The sequence below is a fragment of the Astatotilapia calliptera genome, chromosome 6 (genome assembly GCF_964374335.1).
Source record: "Astatotilapia calliptera chromosome 6, fAstCal68.1, whole genome shotgun sequence".
Classification (NCBI taxonomy): Eukaryota; Metazoa; Chordata; class Actinopteri; order Cichliformes; family Cichlidae; genus Astatotilapia; species Astatotilapia calliptera.
This window is the reverse complement of record NC_137427.1, coordinates 34741126-34760761: the sequence shown is the minus strand read 5'-3', so window position 1 is coordinate 34760761 and position 19636 is coordinate 34741126. Positions and strand designations below refer to the sequence as shown.

The following is a 19636-nucleotide window of genomic DNA, read 5'->3' as shown; positions in this document are numbered from 1 at the left end:
ATCTCCGTTAATCCAGGGTTTTTGATTTGGGAAGGATTTAACTGTTCTGGATGGGACGACATCTTCCACGCATTTCCTGATAAATCCGCGTGGAAGATGTCGTGGGAGATGTGTGGGAGACTATATTCTGTTACTGCAACAGCACAAAAAAACCCCCCCACAAATATAAATGTTCTCAAAAATGTTAAAGGCAGCTTTAACGAATTCAATCTTATTCAGACATTCTGTATCAAAGGCTGAAGGCCTCCTGAAATGACTTTTGCCCAGGTCAGTCCGGGCTACAGCTGTGATCCGATTTTAAGTCGTAGGCAGCGTGAATACAACTTCTCATTCATCTTTTTCCCCCTAAAAATCCTCACTTTATTAAATCAGCAACGTAAACAAGCCACAGGAATGTCAATATACAATAATTCATCCTATAAAATCTCATGTGTGATTGGCTATCTAAGGTTGACTTTGAGAAGGAACGTTCGGATCTCCATTGGCCTTAAGGTCACCTCCCACGTGGACGGGTCTTGAAATGTCTTCAGCAGCGGCTTTTCTCCTGGAAAACAGACACATTACGTGAGCACAAACGACACAAAGTGTTTTTAGTTGGCTAATCTTTAAACACACCAGCCGTGACACGGGTCAGTGATCAGCAACCAAGTCTCCTCACAAGGAACAAAATAACATGTTGAGCTCCAGAAACACCTTGTAGTATACATTACATTATGAAGCATATCAATCTGTTTATGACTCTTTATAGCTCCCTGCTGGCTTAATTAGCACCTGCAGGGAAACTGTTAAGTCGATGACTACAATCAGAGATTTAAAAAGGCATCAGCAGATTTCTGTCAGCCCAGCGCTCCTTCAGTGCATGGTCACCTGCCAGATGTTGAAAAATCCAGATGTTGCCAGTCTTTATATTACTATATAAAATATTATAAATAATGTAATGAAATTGTGACAACACTAAACGAAGGCCAAAATCTGCAAATATCAGGGAATCCTCGCTATGGAAGTGTGATTGAAGAGCAGTGTACTACAAAGCCAGAATAACGGATTACTGAATAATGTTAAGTGCCGTATATGTTTGCAAATATGTTTCGTATTGAAGCCATACATTTAAAAAAAACACTGACTGAAGCGCAGACTGTGCACTTCATTGTCACTGGATTATAAATGTATTCAGTTGGTGTTTATGCAAATGAGATGCAAATGAGGAGACTTCACTCAGGCAAGTCTGCTGGACCAGACGGAGTGAGTCCCCTCGTCCTCAAGGCCTGTGCCCCCCAGCTGTGTGGAGTCTTTCATAAACTGTTTATGCTGAGTCTGAGTCTGCAGAGGGTCCCGGTGATGTGGAAGACATCATGCCTCGTCCCTGTACCAAAGACGCCACGTCCCAGTGGCCCCCAGGATTACAGGCCCGTGGCACTGACCTCCCATATCATGAAGACCCTGGAAAGGCTCATCCTGGACCAGCTGCGACCCATAGTAAGACCACACCTGGATCCCCTTCAGTTCGCTTATCAGCCTCGTCTCGGAACTGAGGACGCCATCATCTACCTGCTCAATCGTGTCTACACCCATCTGGACCAGCCGGCGAGCACTGTGAGGGTCATGTTTTTTGACTTTTCCAGTGCTTTCAACACCATCAGGCCGACCGTCCTGGGTGATAAGTTAGCAGCGATGCAGGTGGATGCTTCTCTGGTGTCCTGGATTGTTGATTACCTGACAGGAAGACCACAATATGTACGTCTCCCACAGTGTGTGTCTGACAAGGTGATCAGCAACACAGGGGCACCACAGGGGACTGTCCTCTCCCCCTTCCTCTTCACCCTCTACACCACAGACTTCAGCCACTGCACAGAGACCTGCCATCTTCAGAAGTTTTCTGATGACTCTGCGGTGGTTGGATGCATCAGCAGGGATGATGAGACAGAGTACCGGGCTGTGGTCGACTCCTTTGTCACGTGGTGTGAGCAGAATCATCTGCAGCTCAACGTGGCAAAGACCAAGGAACTGATCGTGGACTTCAGGAAGACCAGGAAACACTTGACCCCTGTTTCAATCCAGGGGGTCAGTGTTGACATTGTGGAGGACTATAAATACCTTGGAGTACACATTGACAATAAACTGGACTGGGCTAAAAACACCACGGCACTTTACAGGAAGGGCCAGAGTCGTCTCTATTTTTTGAGGCGACTGAGGTCCTTCAACATCTGCCAGAAAATGCTGAGGATTTTCTACGAGTCTGTTGTGGCCAGTGCGATCCTCTATGCTGTTGCATGCTGGGGGAGCAGGCTGAGGGTCGCAGATGCCAACAGACTCGATAAACTGATCCGTAAGGCCAGCAATGTTGTGGGGATGGAGCTGGACTCCCTCAAGGTGGTGTCGGAGAGGCGGATGCTGTCCAAGATAAAGACTATGTTGGATAACACCTCCCACCCACTCCATGACATGCTGGTCAGTCACAGGAGCTCGTTCAGTGAGAGACTGAGATTACCGAAAAGCACCACTGAACGACACAGGAAATCTTTCCTGCCTGTGGCCATCTCCCTGTACAACGCATCCACTTAACACACTGTTTACTGCTACAACTACACATGTTTCTTTTTCAGCTATTTATTTATGAGTGACTTATGTTTGTATGTATATATATGTATATATTATACTATTCTTAGTTAGTGTATTGTCTGTCTTGTCTTAATGTTGGTTTATAATGGAGCACTGTAACAAAAAATTATTTCCCCCAGGGATCAATAAAGTATTCTGATTCTGATTTATATACTGCTGCTACATTTCCTTCACACAGCTGGAACTGCAGCTACGAGCGCACAGAACACGCATCATTTAATCTATTAAATTATTTTCACTTTGATCTGACAACAAACCAAAGTGATTTCCACAGAAGTTCATACCTGGTCTCTGAGATTTTACCACCGACCTCCAAAATGCACAAAGCTCAAAGCAGCTGAGTTGGAATCCATATTAAAATAAGCCCGAGGAGACGACATTCATTGAAATTTAGCCAAATTTAAATCGAGTCAGACTGGAGAACACATCCAGCTTTGAATCTAGGGTGACGTTCAGAACTGCAGTGGTGAACTAACTGACACAACACTGGTGTCCTGTACCTTTCTCAGGAGTCCAGTCAAAACGTTTCATCTCATCTTTCCACTGATTGGCCGACAGGTTCAACTCAGCCACACCCAGAACCTCCAGAGTTGAAAACAGCTTCTGCACAGACAGGAAAGACGATGGGATTAGTTACAGCAAAACGACATTCCACTGGATTGCAAACGAGAAACGACTGAATGACAGATGATCGTACGGTCGCTTTGAGTGTAACAAGGTTTAAATTGTGTCTGACCTGCAGGTTGACTGTGACTGGCTGAGAGCTCACTTTGCTCTCTGAGCTCTGGTACTGATGCTCCAGTCTCAGCAGCACTGAGTCTTCATCCCACTGACTGAGTGTCAGCAGGTGGACAGCAGGGGGCAGTGCAGCCAGAAGCCCTGAGAACTAAAAGACAAAGACCCCTCACTCACAGAAACCATGCCTTTAAAAAAAAAAAAAGATTTAATGTAATCCAACCACATTTTCTATAAAATTACTATATAAAGTTGATATGAATTTCAACCAATCACTGGCTCTGAAAACATGTCAGCAGCAGTTGCCGCTAAAGGCAACACAGCTTAGCTCAGTTCCCCTGAGAGCGAGTGAAACCATGTCTAAAAAATGCAAATATGTACACAGCAGGACAGAAATGGGTTATAACCAGCAGCATAGACAGTTGGAGACAATGACTCAAAACAAGCAGCAGACTCTCACAGGAACAGCCTGCAGTTTGTACAGTGCAGGTCACAGCACTGTACAAAGCTTTTCTTAAGCTTACACACAGGAGTTTAAGGTGTTTGAACAGGAACCTGCAAGATGGAGGCCAGCTGGTTCTTGCACTGCTAATATTTCAAACACAGATCACATCACCGTGACTTCTGAAACCCGATTAGTGAAGTGTGTTAATAACATGTCTTTAAAATACATGCAGTATTTGTACAAGTACTGTACGAATGTGCACGTGATTGGGTGAATGAGTAGAAAGGCGCTATACAAGTACCAATCCGTTTATCATTTACATACCTCCAGCTGAGTGTTTGGCTTCAGATCTCCATCAGTAAACGTAAGCAGCGGCTGCAACACCATCCCCTCTGCGAAGGGGCGGTGCGTGTCGGCAGCAGTCTGCGGGGGATCGAGGGTGAGCAGGAGGCGGCCGCGGACCACCAGCCCGTCTGGGAAGATGCCAGAGATCTCGTTGAGAGGTTCACCAACACCACGGAAATCATCGTGGCGCAGCCGGCGGTGGAGCTGAGGGTGAGGAGGTTGGATAGAGAGACTTTAATAAGAACTCCTTGTGTGCGCTTAGATGGGGTCAACATGCTAATGGTAATGAGCTACGACTTTATGCCTCACCATGATCTCCAGTGAACCATTCTGGATGCTGCCTCCACCCTGAGAGCGATCCGTTACCACAGTGAGTTGGTCCACATCATCCTGAAGACACACAAGTGAAAGGAAAACATCACTTGTGATAATTCATAGAACTGACAGTCAATGCTCTTTGTTGCTTGTCTCTCCAAATGGAAGCTAACAAACACACAAACCTTGATATAAGCGCGAGAGTTGATTGGGTAGTAGTTTCCAGCAATGGGCTCTGACTGTTGCAGGTTCCAGGTGGGCCGGAAGTCTTTCCTGTTTGGGGGGGATGGGACACACACACACTAAGTGTACAGAATTGGATTCTTTTAATGTAAAACTATCACATAACTGTACAGCTGTCTTACTTTGTATATAATCTGTAAAATACCATCCAAAACAACTGCAACAACTTTAAAAGGTTAAAATGCATTTTCCATCATCAAAAAACAAAAAGCAAACTCTTACTTCCTCTGCAGACCTTCTCTGCCGTTGGAATCAGTGTAGAAATATTCAGAGGTTTTGATGCTGGTGTCCAGACGAGTGATCACCTCCTTCCCCAGGCTGTCACTAAAAGGTCAAGACAGCAAGTGTGACGTGGGTTAAAGGTGGGTGGTGTGGGGAGCATTTTGGCCAGGATTCCTCACTTTTCCTTGAATTTATTTCTCTCGCTCACAAATAAAAAAATAAATAATTATGAGCTAAATCTATTCCCCAGTGGGTGTGCATGGAATCTTATGGTCTAAAATTCCCTCTTTCCATGTATTTATAATCTGACATGGGGAAAAAGATAACGGCGATCTAAGCCAATCACTTGCTATGATATGAGGAAATATTTAGAAGGGCAAAGCTCTGCCACAATATTGCCCCATATGAGGTTTTTCTCCCCTGAAAGATCAGTTGACATTAAGGCACTGAGCTTTTAGAAAGGTTGAAGAGAACAGAAATTTCAACAACCACTTATCTCTAAAAACATCTCCATTACATATGTAGTGTGCACGTGTTAAACTCACTCTATCGGCACAGGTCCCACAGTCCACTCGAGCTCCAGAGCTCTGCTGTCAGCATAGAGACGAACCACCTGAGACACCCAGGGAGCAAACCACTGCCTCACCTCCTGCACCACTGACGTCTGAGGATGAGAGCATTGCAGTACAAAATTAGACGCTGCATATTAGCCTCTAAACAGGGAGGTAAAACATGTTGGCACGTTCATTCTGACACCCACACATATAAAATGACAGCAGCCTATAATTTAGAAGTAAACTGAATAACAGTGTAAAAACAAAGCTTTGCTATGAGGAATCTACGTCTGGATACGAGCAAACATCTCTACCTTAATGATCTCCGTCTTGGCCGTCCGGCTGATGATGAAAGGTGTGGAAGAGTTGGGTCTGAAGATGTAGGCTCCAGAAGGCTGCTTGCTCTCTCATACTTGCTGCTGGCACACATACTGACCTGGCAGTCCACCGCTTTGCCACTAGCATCTGACACGCTGTACACTGTTCCATTGACCGGCAGCTTGACGGGCCAAGTGACGGGCCGAGCGAGAGGGTTGTACACATTGACTGAGAACTGAATGACAGACAAAAAACAAGCGAGAGAGAGGCAGCGTGAGCATTCAGTCTTATCTGTAATTACACAGAATGTATTTACAATAACTGTAGCCCAGGTTTTTTAGGCTGTACACCTTGAATACACTGTTTGTTCCGAGGATAAATCTCAGAGGGTCAGAGTGTTCAGAATTACATTTAAGATGACATAATATGTTTTTTTTTATTATGTTACTGATGGATGGTTGTTTAACATGGTTTAAATGACAGGATCAGTACATGTACAAGTAAGACTTATGAGCAAAACCTTCAGATTTTAAAGCTGCGACTCTACCCGCTTGCTGTTCAAATGTGTTGATGCATCCTCAGTCATCCAGGTAAGGAACTTTTAAAAATTAATTCTATTCATCTGGACGTAGAGTTTTCAGTGGGACAAACATTTCGTCACTCATCCAAGTGACTTCTTCCATTTCAGCTGACCGCAGGTTTCACTGATCACATTAACTGGGTGGACCATCACATTAGGTTCACCTGGGAGGTTATGGCAGGTTAGCCTTCTTAGACTGTGAGATTTACACCAGTAAAGGGGGACATTTAAAGTTGATGTGCACTGTAAACAAATGCTCACGGGTGAGTATTTAAGGTTTGACTCTCATCATCCACTGGAGCACAAACTGGGTGTCATCAGGACGCTACAACAGACACAGCGGCCAGGGAAGTAGAAGAACATCACATCATGAAGGCCCTGAGTAAATATGGTTATCCCAGCTGGACTCTTGTCAAAGCTTGGAGGCGCCAATCAATTCAGGAGAGAAGCAAAACTGCTGCCTAAGCGAAAACCCTTAGTGATCCCGTATGTGTCAGGAGAAGCAGAACATTTGAGATACATTGTTTTTCTAAACACCGGGTCTCGGAGGCTTTTAAACACCAAAACACACAATGCAAAAATTGGTCCACCCCAAGGATCGGGTCCCCCGACACAAACAGAGTAACATAGTGTACGCTGTTAAGTGCCAGGAGGATTGCCAGGATTTATACATCGAGGAAACCAAACAACCTCTGGCGAAGCAGTTGACTCAACACAGAAGAGCCACCTTGTCAGGCCAGGACTCCGCAGTCTATTTACACCTACAGGCCAGTGGACACTCTTTCAATGATGTACACATCCTGGACAGGGAGGAACGCTGGTTTGAGCAAGCAGGCCAGGAGGGGGCCTAAGGGTACATCTTTCACCATCTTACAATGCTGTGACTGCAGCCATTCCCCAACTTTCAGTGAATGGTACTCATGGTCGTTGATCAGTGATTGTTGATCAATGGTCATGACAATTTGCATATTAATGATCAAGAAACTGACCTCACAGCAGATTGCACAATGACTGAAACCAGCCCACTGAAGGAACAAATGTACTGTTTATAAGGTTGGGGAAACCTGCGTCAGCTGAGTCTGAAGAATTCACTTGGATGAGTGACGAAACGTTTCTCCCACTGAAAACGTCACGTTCAGATGAACAGAATCAACCTTTTTGGGATTGCTGTTCAAACCTTTTACCAGTGGGTGGTAATCAGACAGATGACTTAAATAGGACTCTAAATTGGGCTGCACCAGTGCAAAGATTACTAAGGATTTCACTCTAAATCATGTAAATCTACTTTATTCAATTCCAAAAAATAAAGATGAGTTGGAAATGAGTAAAGCGGGTCCCCTTCAAAGTCTATTTTCTGTGTTTTTTACCTTCTTGCTGGATTCAGTGAGAGGACACACGCTGACGTTGAGGTTTTCACAGTAGATTCGCTCAGCAGACAAGCCGCTGAGAGCAGCCAGACTGTTACTGACTAAAACCTGAAAGAGAGACAACAGTTAGACAAGAAACCTGTGCAAGAAAGTTTGGACTGAAGAACACTTTCTGCTAAAGACATGATAATATATTTTCCTGTACAGAAAATGACAAATTTAGCACAAGTAACTTCTGTTGGGTAAGACAATGTACTGTGAAGCCTGGAGTACCTGACAGTGTTGCCAGCCGTTAGCAAGCTTCCTGGCGTAGTCATTTGCTACGTGTTGCTTTTCTGTGCCCGACACAGCGTCATGGTGCTGAGCCACAGCCATGGCTTTCTCTACCAACGAAAGCAGCCGTCACTCAATCTCTTGTCTGACATCCAATTGGTCTTAGTAACACAAATACAACTTTTAAAAAGTGTCCATATTCTCTACCGGTTCACCAATTCACAGTTGTGGGGAGGCTGGAGCCCATCCCAGCTCTCCTACATCCTGGACAGGTGCATCACAGGAGTAGCACATGAAGACAGCCAACCATTTATGGTCATGCTATTACATGTTAACCTAATACGTAAGTCTTTAGACTGTGGCAGGAAGCCAGAGTACCTACAGTATGCCTATGCAGAACCCACTAAGGAGACACAAAAAAGATTAAATCAAATCTTACTCATGGTCTGGCTTCTGGGTGTCTGAGAAATCTTTGAATTCCTCAGGGAGGTAAGCTTGCACTTCTTCACGTGTAAGCCAGATGCACTGAGACCCCAGTCCAGTGGCATGAAAATTTGTCCATGTTGCAATAATGCGGCTCACTGTGGACTGGTGTATGTTAAATCGGTGTGCCATGTCCCGCTCCTTCAAACCAACTGACAGGAAAACCAGGAAAAGAGAAAAATCGTCAATTGGCTGTAGCAGCTGCCTCTGGAAGGTGAAAACAAAAGGGAAAATGTTACTCCTTAAGCTATGAACTAGTAAAATTATGCTTTTCTTGGCTAAATGTTTTGCAATGGTTAGGCATACCATACTGTACCATGGGGTAAACAATGAGGTGCTGTAGTGCACAGGTGTACATCTTTACAGTATCTGACAGAGGCCCTGGTTCAGAAGATCTTAAACTCCCAGTTTGAAGTGAAGACAGAGCTGAGTGTAAAAGCAAAGATCTCAATTTACTGTCTGAGCTACGTCCTTATCTTCACCTATGGTCATAAGCTTGATTTAAAGATTGAAAGAACGAGATCACGGATACAAGCAGCAGAAATAAACTTTCCCTGTCAATCTTTTCTGTTCTGCGAGAGCAGACATCTTCTTTTCTTTCTTTTTTTTTTTAAGTAGAGCAAATATAACTGTGCTTTAAAGAATATGATTGTTTCCTTGCATGACAAATGGAGATGAGTTCTCCGTCATAAATGGTGTGGTCACCTGCAGGTTGAAGGTCATTGCAACTCCAACCCACACCCACTGCTACTGTACTTAAAAGAAGTTAGGACAACATTAAAGACTTTGTTCAGGTAATTGCATTTGGATCACCTAAATCATGCCTGGACTGACAAACAAATCATCCTTATAGATGTTACAACATGCCAAGCTTCTGTTGTTGAATGCAGCAACCAGCAATGACACTGGACTGTCATTCCTACCGGAGAATTGTAGTCTGATTGCATTACCAGAAAGTAACCATTTCAAACATTGAGGACAGCTATAGTACTAGTACCTTGGAATCACACAGGCAAATGGCAACCATGAAGAGGCCGCTTGGCAAGCTGCAACCACCAAACACCTGCAGAGAGTAAGGCGACTTCTGAGGAGTCAGCCAAATGGGGAGGACAAGATCCAGGGCAACATCTACACCCTGCTGTTCGTCAGATACCCTGCTGGGACAAGAAGTTGGCCAAAGGAAGCAATAAAGCCACTGACCTAATCATGCATAGAGGGTTTCAAAGCAATAAACAGCCAAGTTTATAAGGGTGCAGGCTGACTGAGACTAACTGAAACAACAACAAAGCAGTTCGGTCAATATTAAGATATTTTATTCCCATACCATTTATACTTCAGGATCAAGCCAAATACAAAAAAATAAAAATACAAAATAATTTGTTCCTCCTGTCCGTGTTGTGCACATAGCAGCAGGGCATCTGTTCCTTTATCTTTCACAGAGATGATTCATTCAAATACATCTTTCATGTCAGTTTTAAGATTTCATATTAATATCATATTTTATCAACAGACATGAGGCTAAATATTGCGTTTCAAGTCAGTATAAATAACTCAGAAAGGCATTCGATTACTACGGAAGGAAGAAAAGGTACAAATGTGGGTCCCACACATAAGGCAGAACTGGTTCAACATCACCACCATCTCAGCTGCACCTGAGAATACTGCTGATGCTCTGGTGGCAATTCAGGGTCCCTTTTATCACACAGCTTAATGGAAAAATTCAATGACTCGGGTGTATTTGTAAGTGTGTGTCAGAAGTGAATGTGATGAACAAGTGAGGAAAAAAGGGAAGGAAACACTCCAGATTTACCTCAACAAATCCAGAGGTAGATTGACCCACAGTGTAGGGGGAAGTGGAAACTTACATGACACTGTAACAGTCAGTTTACATTTCCCCAGTACAACTTCAACTTCTTCATTGGTTCATATGTTAGAAGTAAACCTGATCAACCACAACAGGATCAGTGCTAAGGTCACATGATGCTACATAAAACACCTTTAAACAGGCTTTAGTAGGTCAGCTGTTTCCTGGGTTAGCTTTCCACATATTTAATACGTTTGTACTCATACTCAAACTGATTCATTCAGTTTGAACAGAGAGCACACCGACACACACATTACAGTTTTTAGTCAGACATACAGCTCAGTAATCTCACTGCTCCATTCAAACACTCTTCACAGCCTCCATTTGTGATGTTCTTGTGCTTTTAGTTGTTCAGTAGTAATTTTGCCAGAGACTGGAGGACCTCCCTCTTCTCATACAGATACATCTGGGTCTCCCACAGCATGTCCACCAGGGCTGCGTCGCTCACCTCATCCAGCATCACCTCCTGAGATAGTTGGGGACTCAATCTGCACACAATGCAATGGACACAGTGATTAATAAACAAAATAATGATAACTAACTGTGCAGAGAGACATGCTAAAGATAGTAAAGAAAGACTAAATGCAAAAAAGGGATAAATAAAAACAACAGGAAAAATCACCATTGCTGCTGAAGAGCTTTTGGAGCTACGTTCATGCTTCTTTTCCACTGTAGGCTTGCTTACAAGACAATGCTGAACCACATGGTACAACAGAAAAAGAGTGTGTGTGCTAAACTGATCGACTGCAGTGTAAACCTGTTATTTGGTACTTTATGAGTTTCTAACAGAAGTGAAACTACAGCATTTGGTCTCAGGTTCTCACGTGAGTACAGCGAAGAAGACGAGATGCAACATAACCTCATGACCTTGTGACACTTTACGATCCTTTTTATCACACAACTTAACGGAAACACTGACATCAAAATTTAGCGATTCAGTGCATTTAGACATGATCAAGATGAACTGCTGAAAATCAAACTGAGCATCAGAATGAGGAACAAACTTTATTTGAGCGACACAGATGTTGGTGCCAGACAGGCTGCTCTGAGCATTTCAGAAGCTGTTGATCTGCTGGGATTTTCCCACAAAACCGTCTCTAAGGTTTACAAGAGAATGGTCAACTTAGTATCAACTAAGGTAATTAAGAGCATTTCTAAACATAAAACATGTCAAACGCATGGGCTAAAGCAGCAGAAGACCACACCAGGTGTCCTTCTATCAGTTAAGAACAGCAAACTGAGGCTACAAGTCACCAAAAATTGACAACAGAAGATTAGAAAAACAGTACCTGGTCTGATAAGTTTCAAATTCTGCAGCAACATTTAGAGTGTTGGGTCAAAATGTGGCATAAAAAACACAAACGTCTGCACTGCTACTGGTCGTGCAATGGTTTCAAGGACACTTTCCCGGCACTCTTGGGCCCCTTAGTGCTAAATGACATCATTTAAACACCACAGTTACCCGACTATTGTTGCTGAGCGTGTCTATATTGTATGTCTATGTGGTCCTTTATCACCCCACTGTACCAATCTTTTGAAGGCTGTATCCAGCAGGATAATGTGCCATGTCTGGTTCCTTGAACATGACATCATTTATGTGCATCCAACCAATCTGCAGCAACTCTGTGAAATCACGTCAATATGGACCCAAATCTCTGAGGAATCCTTTCATCACCTTGTTGAATTTGTGCCACACAGAATTAGGGCAGGTCTAAAAGCAAAACAGAGTCCAACCCAGTACTAGCGATATATACCTAATAAAGTGGCCAGTGTGTGTATATATCAGTTTACTTTGCATTTAATGAATATTAAAGACACAGAAGAAGAGATATGACTCACATAATTTAACATTTTGACACACAATTACTTGGCTCACCTGTTCCAAGAGAGACCACTATACCCAGCTTCTTTAAGTCCTTCTCACGGCCCTAAGAGACACACGTGCAGAGAAGAAGTCACGAACAAATCCATGTGGCTTAACGTCCATTAAGTGCATAAAGGAAGGAAAGTGAATAGAGCTCCGGTTGCCTACCTCTGCTTTTAAGGCCTTATTGTACTGATGGACTTCTGTCATGGCATCTAGTGTCGGGTTATTGGCCAGCAGCCCTCCATCCAGAAAGCGCCCCATTGGTCGGAAGTAGGTGGGAGCAGCGCCGCTGGAGCGAGCAGCTCGCCATACAAGTTGTTCTGATATGAACACAAGGATATAAGTAAGAAAGTCATGCATAGTAAATGCAATTACACTGTTCTGAGTTCATAATTATCACTTCCGGTCTGTCTTTTTCACGACTTTCCAGGACTTGGTCCTGTACGCATACACACACCTTCATCTGTCACCTTCCTTATCTTTCTGGGTGGCTCTTCTGTGTATCCTACTATCAACATATCTTCATCCTCCCAGCCTGTAACAACAACACGGCTGGGACTCACACACAGCACAGGACACGACTCCTTCATGAACAGCACACACAGTCTCAGTTTCAGTGTTGTGTTCAAACACAGGCTTAGTTTTCAGCTTTTATTGCCTCAGTGAAGTGAAAGAACATAACCCTCACATTAAAATATGAGCTCTGAAAATTCCTTTGGTGCCATCCAGTGGTATGTTCAGAGCACTTCACTATCCCATTTAATACATTTGACATTTGAGGGCTGGTGCTGTAGCTGACAAACACAGGTGATATCTGACGTGCCTTGTGGGATGGTGAGAGGCTTGAATGTGGCAGTGGTGGTGTATGGGGCCTCTCTGGAGACGGATGGAGGGTCATAGTTCCTGAATATATGAAGCTCGCCTGGATGTCTGTCTGCCAGAACACTGGTCACCATTACCCTGTAAAGAAAGAAAGAAGTGAAAGGATGTTTGCCTGTTCTCCTTAAACACCTGAAAATTTGAACAGCAGCATTTCAACCAAATTACAAAAATATTTTTAAAACCAATCTGGCTTCAGATGTATTATTTTAGTGTTAAGAGAGCCATGCTACACATATCTAAGCAAGTCAGTACCTTTTTTTAATTCTCAGGAATTGAACCTCGGAAAAAAATTAGGTGACTCAATTTAACACATCAGGGTAAAACCAGCTCAAAGTTTTAAAAACTGACCAATCACAGCAAAAGAGTGGGATATTTAAAGCTTTTATATGACACTGTTAGCACCAGCAGAAACTGGGGCGACTAAATTCTTAGTCGAGTAAATAAGGAAAAATCTTTGGCTAATTGATTAGTATAAAACCTAAGAAACACTGAGGTCTGAACAATGACAGACTTAAAGGAAGATTAAGGCTGCATTAACAAATTTCTGGTGCTTAACTATAGCAATGGAAAAGCTGCAGCGCCATCTTGTGGCAGATGGCTGCATAACATTTAGAACGCAACAATTTGTCATTCTCTCTGTAAGCGTGACAGGTCGAAAAGTTATGAATGAATTATAATAAAACTTTGTAGGAGTGTAGAGTGGGTTCATGTTAATCACATTTGACCTCTGACCTCGCCTTCAATGTAAAACTCAAGGTTAAAGTGATAATAATTCTATTTAGAGCTATTTATAACTGTTTATTACCGCCATTGTCAGTATTGACAACATATAGTTATATAGGGAATGGTATATGGGGATTGTAAATATCATGTTACTGTCTCTGACTTCTTCTTCGAGGTCAGATAAGTTCAAACTTTCATAAAATGTCAATTTTCTTAAAATGGTGTTTAAAATTCTGCTGCCTTCGTTTGTATTGGCATTACTTAGGAAATGATTCTGCTATATGGGGATTCTAAATGTCACACTATAGTTACCATTTAAATATCATGTCACATTTGACCTCTGACCTCACTTTTACGTATCACATCTGCCTTTGTTTCACTTTGTTTCACACGATGATGAATGAGCTGCTAGTTGGTTAGAAATAAACTGCATTATAATATTATATAATAAGCTCAAGTTATTTCAGTTATTTACAAATCAATACCTATTATCTATTGCCTGCTTGTACACAATGTTTTAATAGAAGATACATTACTCTTTGCTTAAAAGTAAATGCTGCCCAGATGACGAGCAGCTTGGGCAGAGGTCTGCAATTCTTTTGAATTTTAGCTTTTTCTTGGCATTTTTCTGCCTATTATCACATTCAGATATCTACCTGGGGAACTTTATGTCAGTCATCTTGGTGTTTTCTCCAAACTCTGTTTTGAGGAAGTCCTCTAGCGGTGCTGATTCATAGGGTCTTGATCCTTTGAACACCTGCTCCTTCATCCTAAAGTACAGGCAGCGCAGGTACTCCATGGATTTACCTACACATAGAAGAAGTGTCATTGTTGTTCTGATGCTATGTGATGAAAACTCAGCACTGGAAAAGAGAACACAAACACATCGTGGATTATGGGCATCTTTCATGTCAGTTTTAAGATTTCATATTAATATCATATTTTATCAAACTGACCTATTTCAGACTTACAGTTCAATACTATACAATATAGCAAACCTCCAACTGGACAGTGTTAAATAAAATTATTTCCTTTTAAACTTGAAGCTTTGAACATACATCTTTTTGCATTGGGACAGAAATTAATATGAAAAAGGCTCTTTTCAAATTTGTTTGGGTGAATGGAAAATATTTTTTGTGGTATCGTAAAAAAATATTTGTTATATAAATATATTGGTATGGAAAACATTTATTATTCATAGATACAGATACATAGATACAAGCTCATGTTATTCATCTGAAGAAACAGACAGATAGAATGAGTGTGATAAAGGACATAGTGTGTTGTTACACTGGTAATGCCAGGAGAGGCAGTATCAGTTCTGTAAGAAAGTGGAAGAAGAGAGCGTCCTGCAGGAGGCAGTGAACGGACACTGATGTTATGAACATGTGGCTAAGAGAAGGTTCAGTAAACAAGTAGCAGCAATATTCCTGTGTGAGGCTCAGTCATTTCATTTTTATTTTTTGAAGATGCAACATCCTAAAGGTGTATGTAGAAAACATGTTGATCCTGAAGCATTTATTGAAGCTTCTCAGCTATTTGTGTAATCTTCTCCTGAAGTTCTCGGGTAGATTTGGCCTTTCGATTGGGAATTTACCATCTCGTACAAAGTTAAAGACTTTTATTTAAGTTTGGTAGAATTCTATTTCAAAGAAAAACAAGACTCTGCTAAGCTGATGACATCACATTTTGCATTCTAAGTGGATGACATCACACTCCATTTGCACTCCCTGACATCACACTCCAGGTCTATAAATAGGACACCAGCGTGCTCTCAGTATGTCTCAGAACTGTGCAACTGTATAGGAACACACCACGAGCCAACCTTTAGACAAGGATTTGACACGTTAAGTGTATGCAACAAACCCAAACCCCGATCGAATAGAACAAATATCATTCGACATTGTAAGACAAAAGACAAGAAAAATGCAACATATGCAGCAAAACCTTGATCCCCAGGAAGGGACCTCATCGGCCGCTGTTCGCCCTAAGCAGCAAAACCCAAACCCAAGAGGGAAAAACAAGGCACCAAATGAGGGGACTCCATCTGATGCTGCCAAACCAAAGGGTGCAAACAAGAAGAAGATGCAGGAAAATGCAAACCCAAACCCCAGAGCCAGAAACCCTGGACCCAATCGAGGGCCTGTGCCACATCAGCCCAATGCCCATTTTAAACCCAATAATGGGCCTGGGCAACACTGGCCAAATCCACAGTTTTTGCCAAAACGAGGGCCTGTGCCACATCAGCCCCATCCTGACCATAACAACAACGATGGGCCACCTCAGCTACAGCCTCACTTAACACCAAATGATGGCAGTCGTCCATACAATGAGACTGATGAACTGGGTGCGCTGAGATTCCACCTGCAGGAGGCTCAGCACACGTGCAAAACCAATCTGTATAAAATGACAGCTGCAAACCACAAAGCTGCTGCAGCTAAAACTCAGAATGATTGGGTTCGTCTGCAGCTACAGTGCCACAGACAAAACGCTCAAAAAACCATCCTTGAGCTCCAAAAACAGCTGGAAGAGGCTCGTAGAAAGACACCCGAGGAGAACTTCACCCCTGAGGTGAGTGAGGCTCCTGTTGAAGACAGCAACACAGCTGTCACAGCTGCAGAGCTGAGTGTGGACGCTTCAACACAAACTGCAGAAGCTTCACACACAGACTCTACAGACGTAAAAACTGTTCGGGAAGCTGAGTTGGAGGTCCAGTGCAAAAAACAGCAAGAAGAGATCGAACAACTCCGTGAGCAGCTCCTCAAAACTCAAAAGAATCTTGAAGAGGAAGTTGCAAAGCGCAAAGATCAGGAACAAAGAGCCAACTGTGAGCTCGCTGAGCTGAAAGACAAACTCAGCACCAGTGAGGCTCTTTGTGAAAAAAATGATTTGAAGGCGCAAAACTTAAAAGAAGAGCTGGAGAAAACCAAAGCTTCCCACCAGGAAATCGTGGAGCAAAAGCTGGAGAACACAACAATCCGCAACCAACTCGGGCAAACAGAGGAAGAAAAGATCACACTTCAGGAGTTTTTGCTGTCTCTGGAAGAGACAATAAAACAGCAAGAAGACCAGTCCAACGTTGCCAATCCTGAAAATTCTCCAGCCCGAAACGAGACACTCCAGGACAATCAGCTAGAAAAAGAGGAGGCCAGCGCTACCAAACCAGAAAGGCCAGAGGCCCGAGATGACCAAGTGCCAAAAGAAAAACCAAAAAAGAAAAAGAAGCGCAACTGGTTTTGGAGACTATTCACTTAAGTGACTTCCACTCTGTCTCCTATAAAATCACAGTAATATACAACTAAATATTATCAGTCACTTCCAGTGCCAAAATACCCATTTAAAAGCTTATTTGCTTTAATATTTAGTTGTGTATAACTTTGTCATCGGCTCCACCCCCCAACCGGTCGCTGCAGATGGCCGCCCCTCCCTGAGCCTGGTTCTGCCGGAGGTTTCTACCTTTTGAAAGGTAGTTTTTCCTCCCCACTGTCGCCAAGTGCTTGCTCATAGGGGATTGTTGGGTTTTTTCTTTAGTTCAGTTCAATTCAATTCATTTGTATGTAAGTACTGTTGGATTGAATTGAACTGAATTAAAGAAGATTTTTAGGAGACGGAGTAATCACTGAGTGAACCAGGGTATTATAACATCTTACCCATGAAAAACTAAATCAACCAATCAAATAAACAATTGGATTTAACAAAACATCTGAAGTGTGAACATTTTGTCTCATTTAAAACATGTGAAAATGTCCAATTATAACAACCTAACAGCAGAAATAAAAACGTTTACATCCTGGTTGAAAACATTGTTCTGTGAATGATATCCACTGTGTCTGTGCTGTTGATGCCTTTTGAAAAAAAAGTCTAAAGTATTGTAGTTGAGTACAGCTCCAGGTTTTGTACAGAGCACTTTCCATTTGCTGTAACTTTACTCTGCTATCTCATCAATAATGGATTTGATCATCATCTGTTCCCTGAATGCAATTGACACCCTCTTCTCAACGAGAAGCCTGGGCTCGGGTGGGCCTGAGTGTCCTGGAGGTACTTTCCCTGCCGGATACACGGGTGGCCAGGTCGTGTGCCTGCCGGGACTGTCGAAAAGTTAATAGCTATATTTGCAAAGCCCTTTATTAAAATATGCTTTCATGACATTATTGTTTGTCGGACGGTGGTCAGAGCTATCAGTGGCTGATGAGTGGGACATGAAATGTCACCTCTCGGGACACTGGGGAGGGAGCCCGAGTTAGTGTCTTGGGTTGAGAGATACTGACCTCAATAAACAGCTTGAGGATCTGCGGCTGTATGGTCTGGACACTCAGGTGAGGAGAGGAGCTGAGCTGGAGACATCTGACAGAGGCCCTGGTTCAGAAGATCTTAAACTCCCAGTTTGAAGTGAAGACAGAGCTGAGTGTAAAAGCAAAGATCTCAATTTACTGTCTGAGCTACGTCCTTATCTTCACCTATGGTCATAAGCTTGATTTAAAGATTGAAAGAACGAGATCACGGATACAAGCAGCAGAAATAAACTTTCCCTGTCAATCTTTTCTGTTCTGCGAGAGCAGACATCTTTTTTTCTTTCTTTTTTTTTTTAAGTAGAGCAAATATAACTGTGCTTTAAAGAATATGATTGTTTCCTTGCATGACACATGGAGATGAGTTCTCCGTCATAAATGGTGTGGTCACCTGCAGGTTGAAGGTCATTGCAACTCCAACCCACACCCACTGCTACTGTACTTAAAAGAAGTTAGGACAACATTAAAGACTTTGTTCAGGTAATTGCATTTGGATCACCTAAATCATGCCTGGACTGACAAACAAATCATCCTTATAGATGTTACAACATGCCAAGCTTCTGTTGTTGAATGCAGCAACCAGCAATGACACTGGACTGTCATTCCTACCGGAGAATTGTAGTCTGATTGCATTACCAGAAAGTAACCATTTCAAACATTGAGGACAGCTATAGTACTAGTACCTTGGAATCACACAGGCAAATGGCAACCATGAAGAGGCCGCTTGGCAAGCTGCAACCACCAAACACCTGCAGAGAGTAAGGGACAGAAATTAATATGAAAAAGGCTCTTTTCAAATTTGTTTGGGTGAATGGAAAATATTTTTTGTGGTATCGTAAAAAAATATTTGTTATATAAATATATTGGTATGGAAAACATTTATTATTCATAGATACAGATACATAGATACAAGCTCATGTTATTCATCTGAAGAAACAGACAGATAGAATGAGTGTGATAAAGGACATAGTGTGTTGTTACACTGGTAATGCCAGGAGAGGCAGTATCAGTTCTGTAAGAAAGTGGAAGAAGAGAGCGTCCTGCAGGAGGCAGTGAACGGACACTGATGTTATGAACATGTGGCTAAGAGAAGGTTCAGTAAACAAGTAGCAGCAATATTCCTGTGTGAGGCTCAGTCATTTCATTTTTATTTTTTGAAGATGCAACATCCTAAAGGTGTATGTAGAAAACATGTTGATCCTGAAGCATTTATTGAAGCTTCTCAGCTATTTGTGTAATCTTCTCCTGAAGTTCTCGGGTAGATTTGGCCTTTCGATTGGGAATTTACCATCTTGTACAAAGTTAAAGACTTTTATTTAAGTTTGGTAGAATTCTATTTCAAAGAAAAACAAGACTCTCTGCTAAGCTGATGACATCACATTTTGCATTCTAAGTGGATGACATCACACTCCATTTGCACTCCCTGACATCACACTCCAGGTCTATAAATAGGACACCAGCGTGCTCTCAGTATGTCTCAGAACTGTGCAACTGTATAGGAACACACCACGA

The 19636-nt window shown here is 42.5% G+C and overlaps 1 protein-coding gene and 1 pseudogene across 1 annotated transcript; both read right to left on the bottom strand.

The window, feature by feature from the left end:
• Nucleotides 1-307: 307 nt before the first annotated feature.
• LOC145429563 (lysosomal alpha-mannosidase-like) lies at nucleotides 308-8547 on the bottom strand (annotated as a pseudogene).
• A 1243-nt stretch (nucleotides 8548-9790) lies between these two features.
• Nucleotides 9791-18835, bottom strand: LOC145429561 (85/88 kDa calcium-independent phospholipase A2-like). Its single transcript, XM_080303208.1, has 6 exons — nucleotides 18104-18835; nucleotides 14492-14642; nucleotides 13054-13190; nucleotides 12396-12550; nucleotides 12240-12291; nucleotides 9791-10851 (listed from the first exon to the last, which is right to left on the bottom strand). Exons 2-6 carry the CDS (start codon nucleotides 14632-14634, stop codon nucleotides 10847-10849), a joined length of 492 nt encoding a protein of 163 aa, XP_080159334.1. The 5' UTR covers nucleotides 14635-14642; nucleotides 18104-18835; the 3' UTR covers nucleotides 9791-10846.
• Nucleotides 18836-19636: the final 801 nt, after the last annotated feature.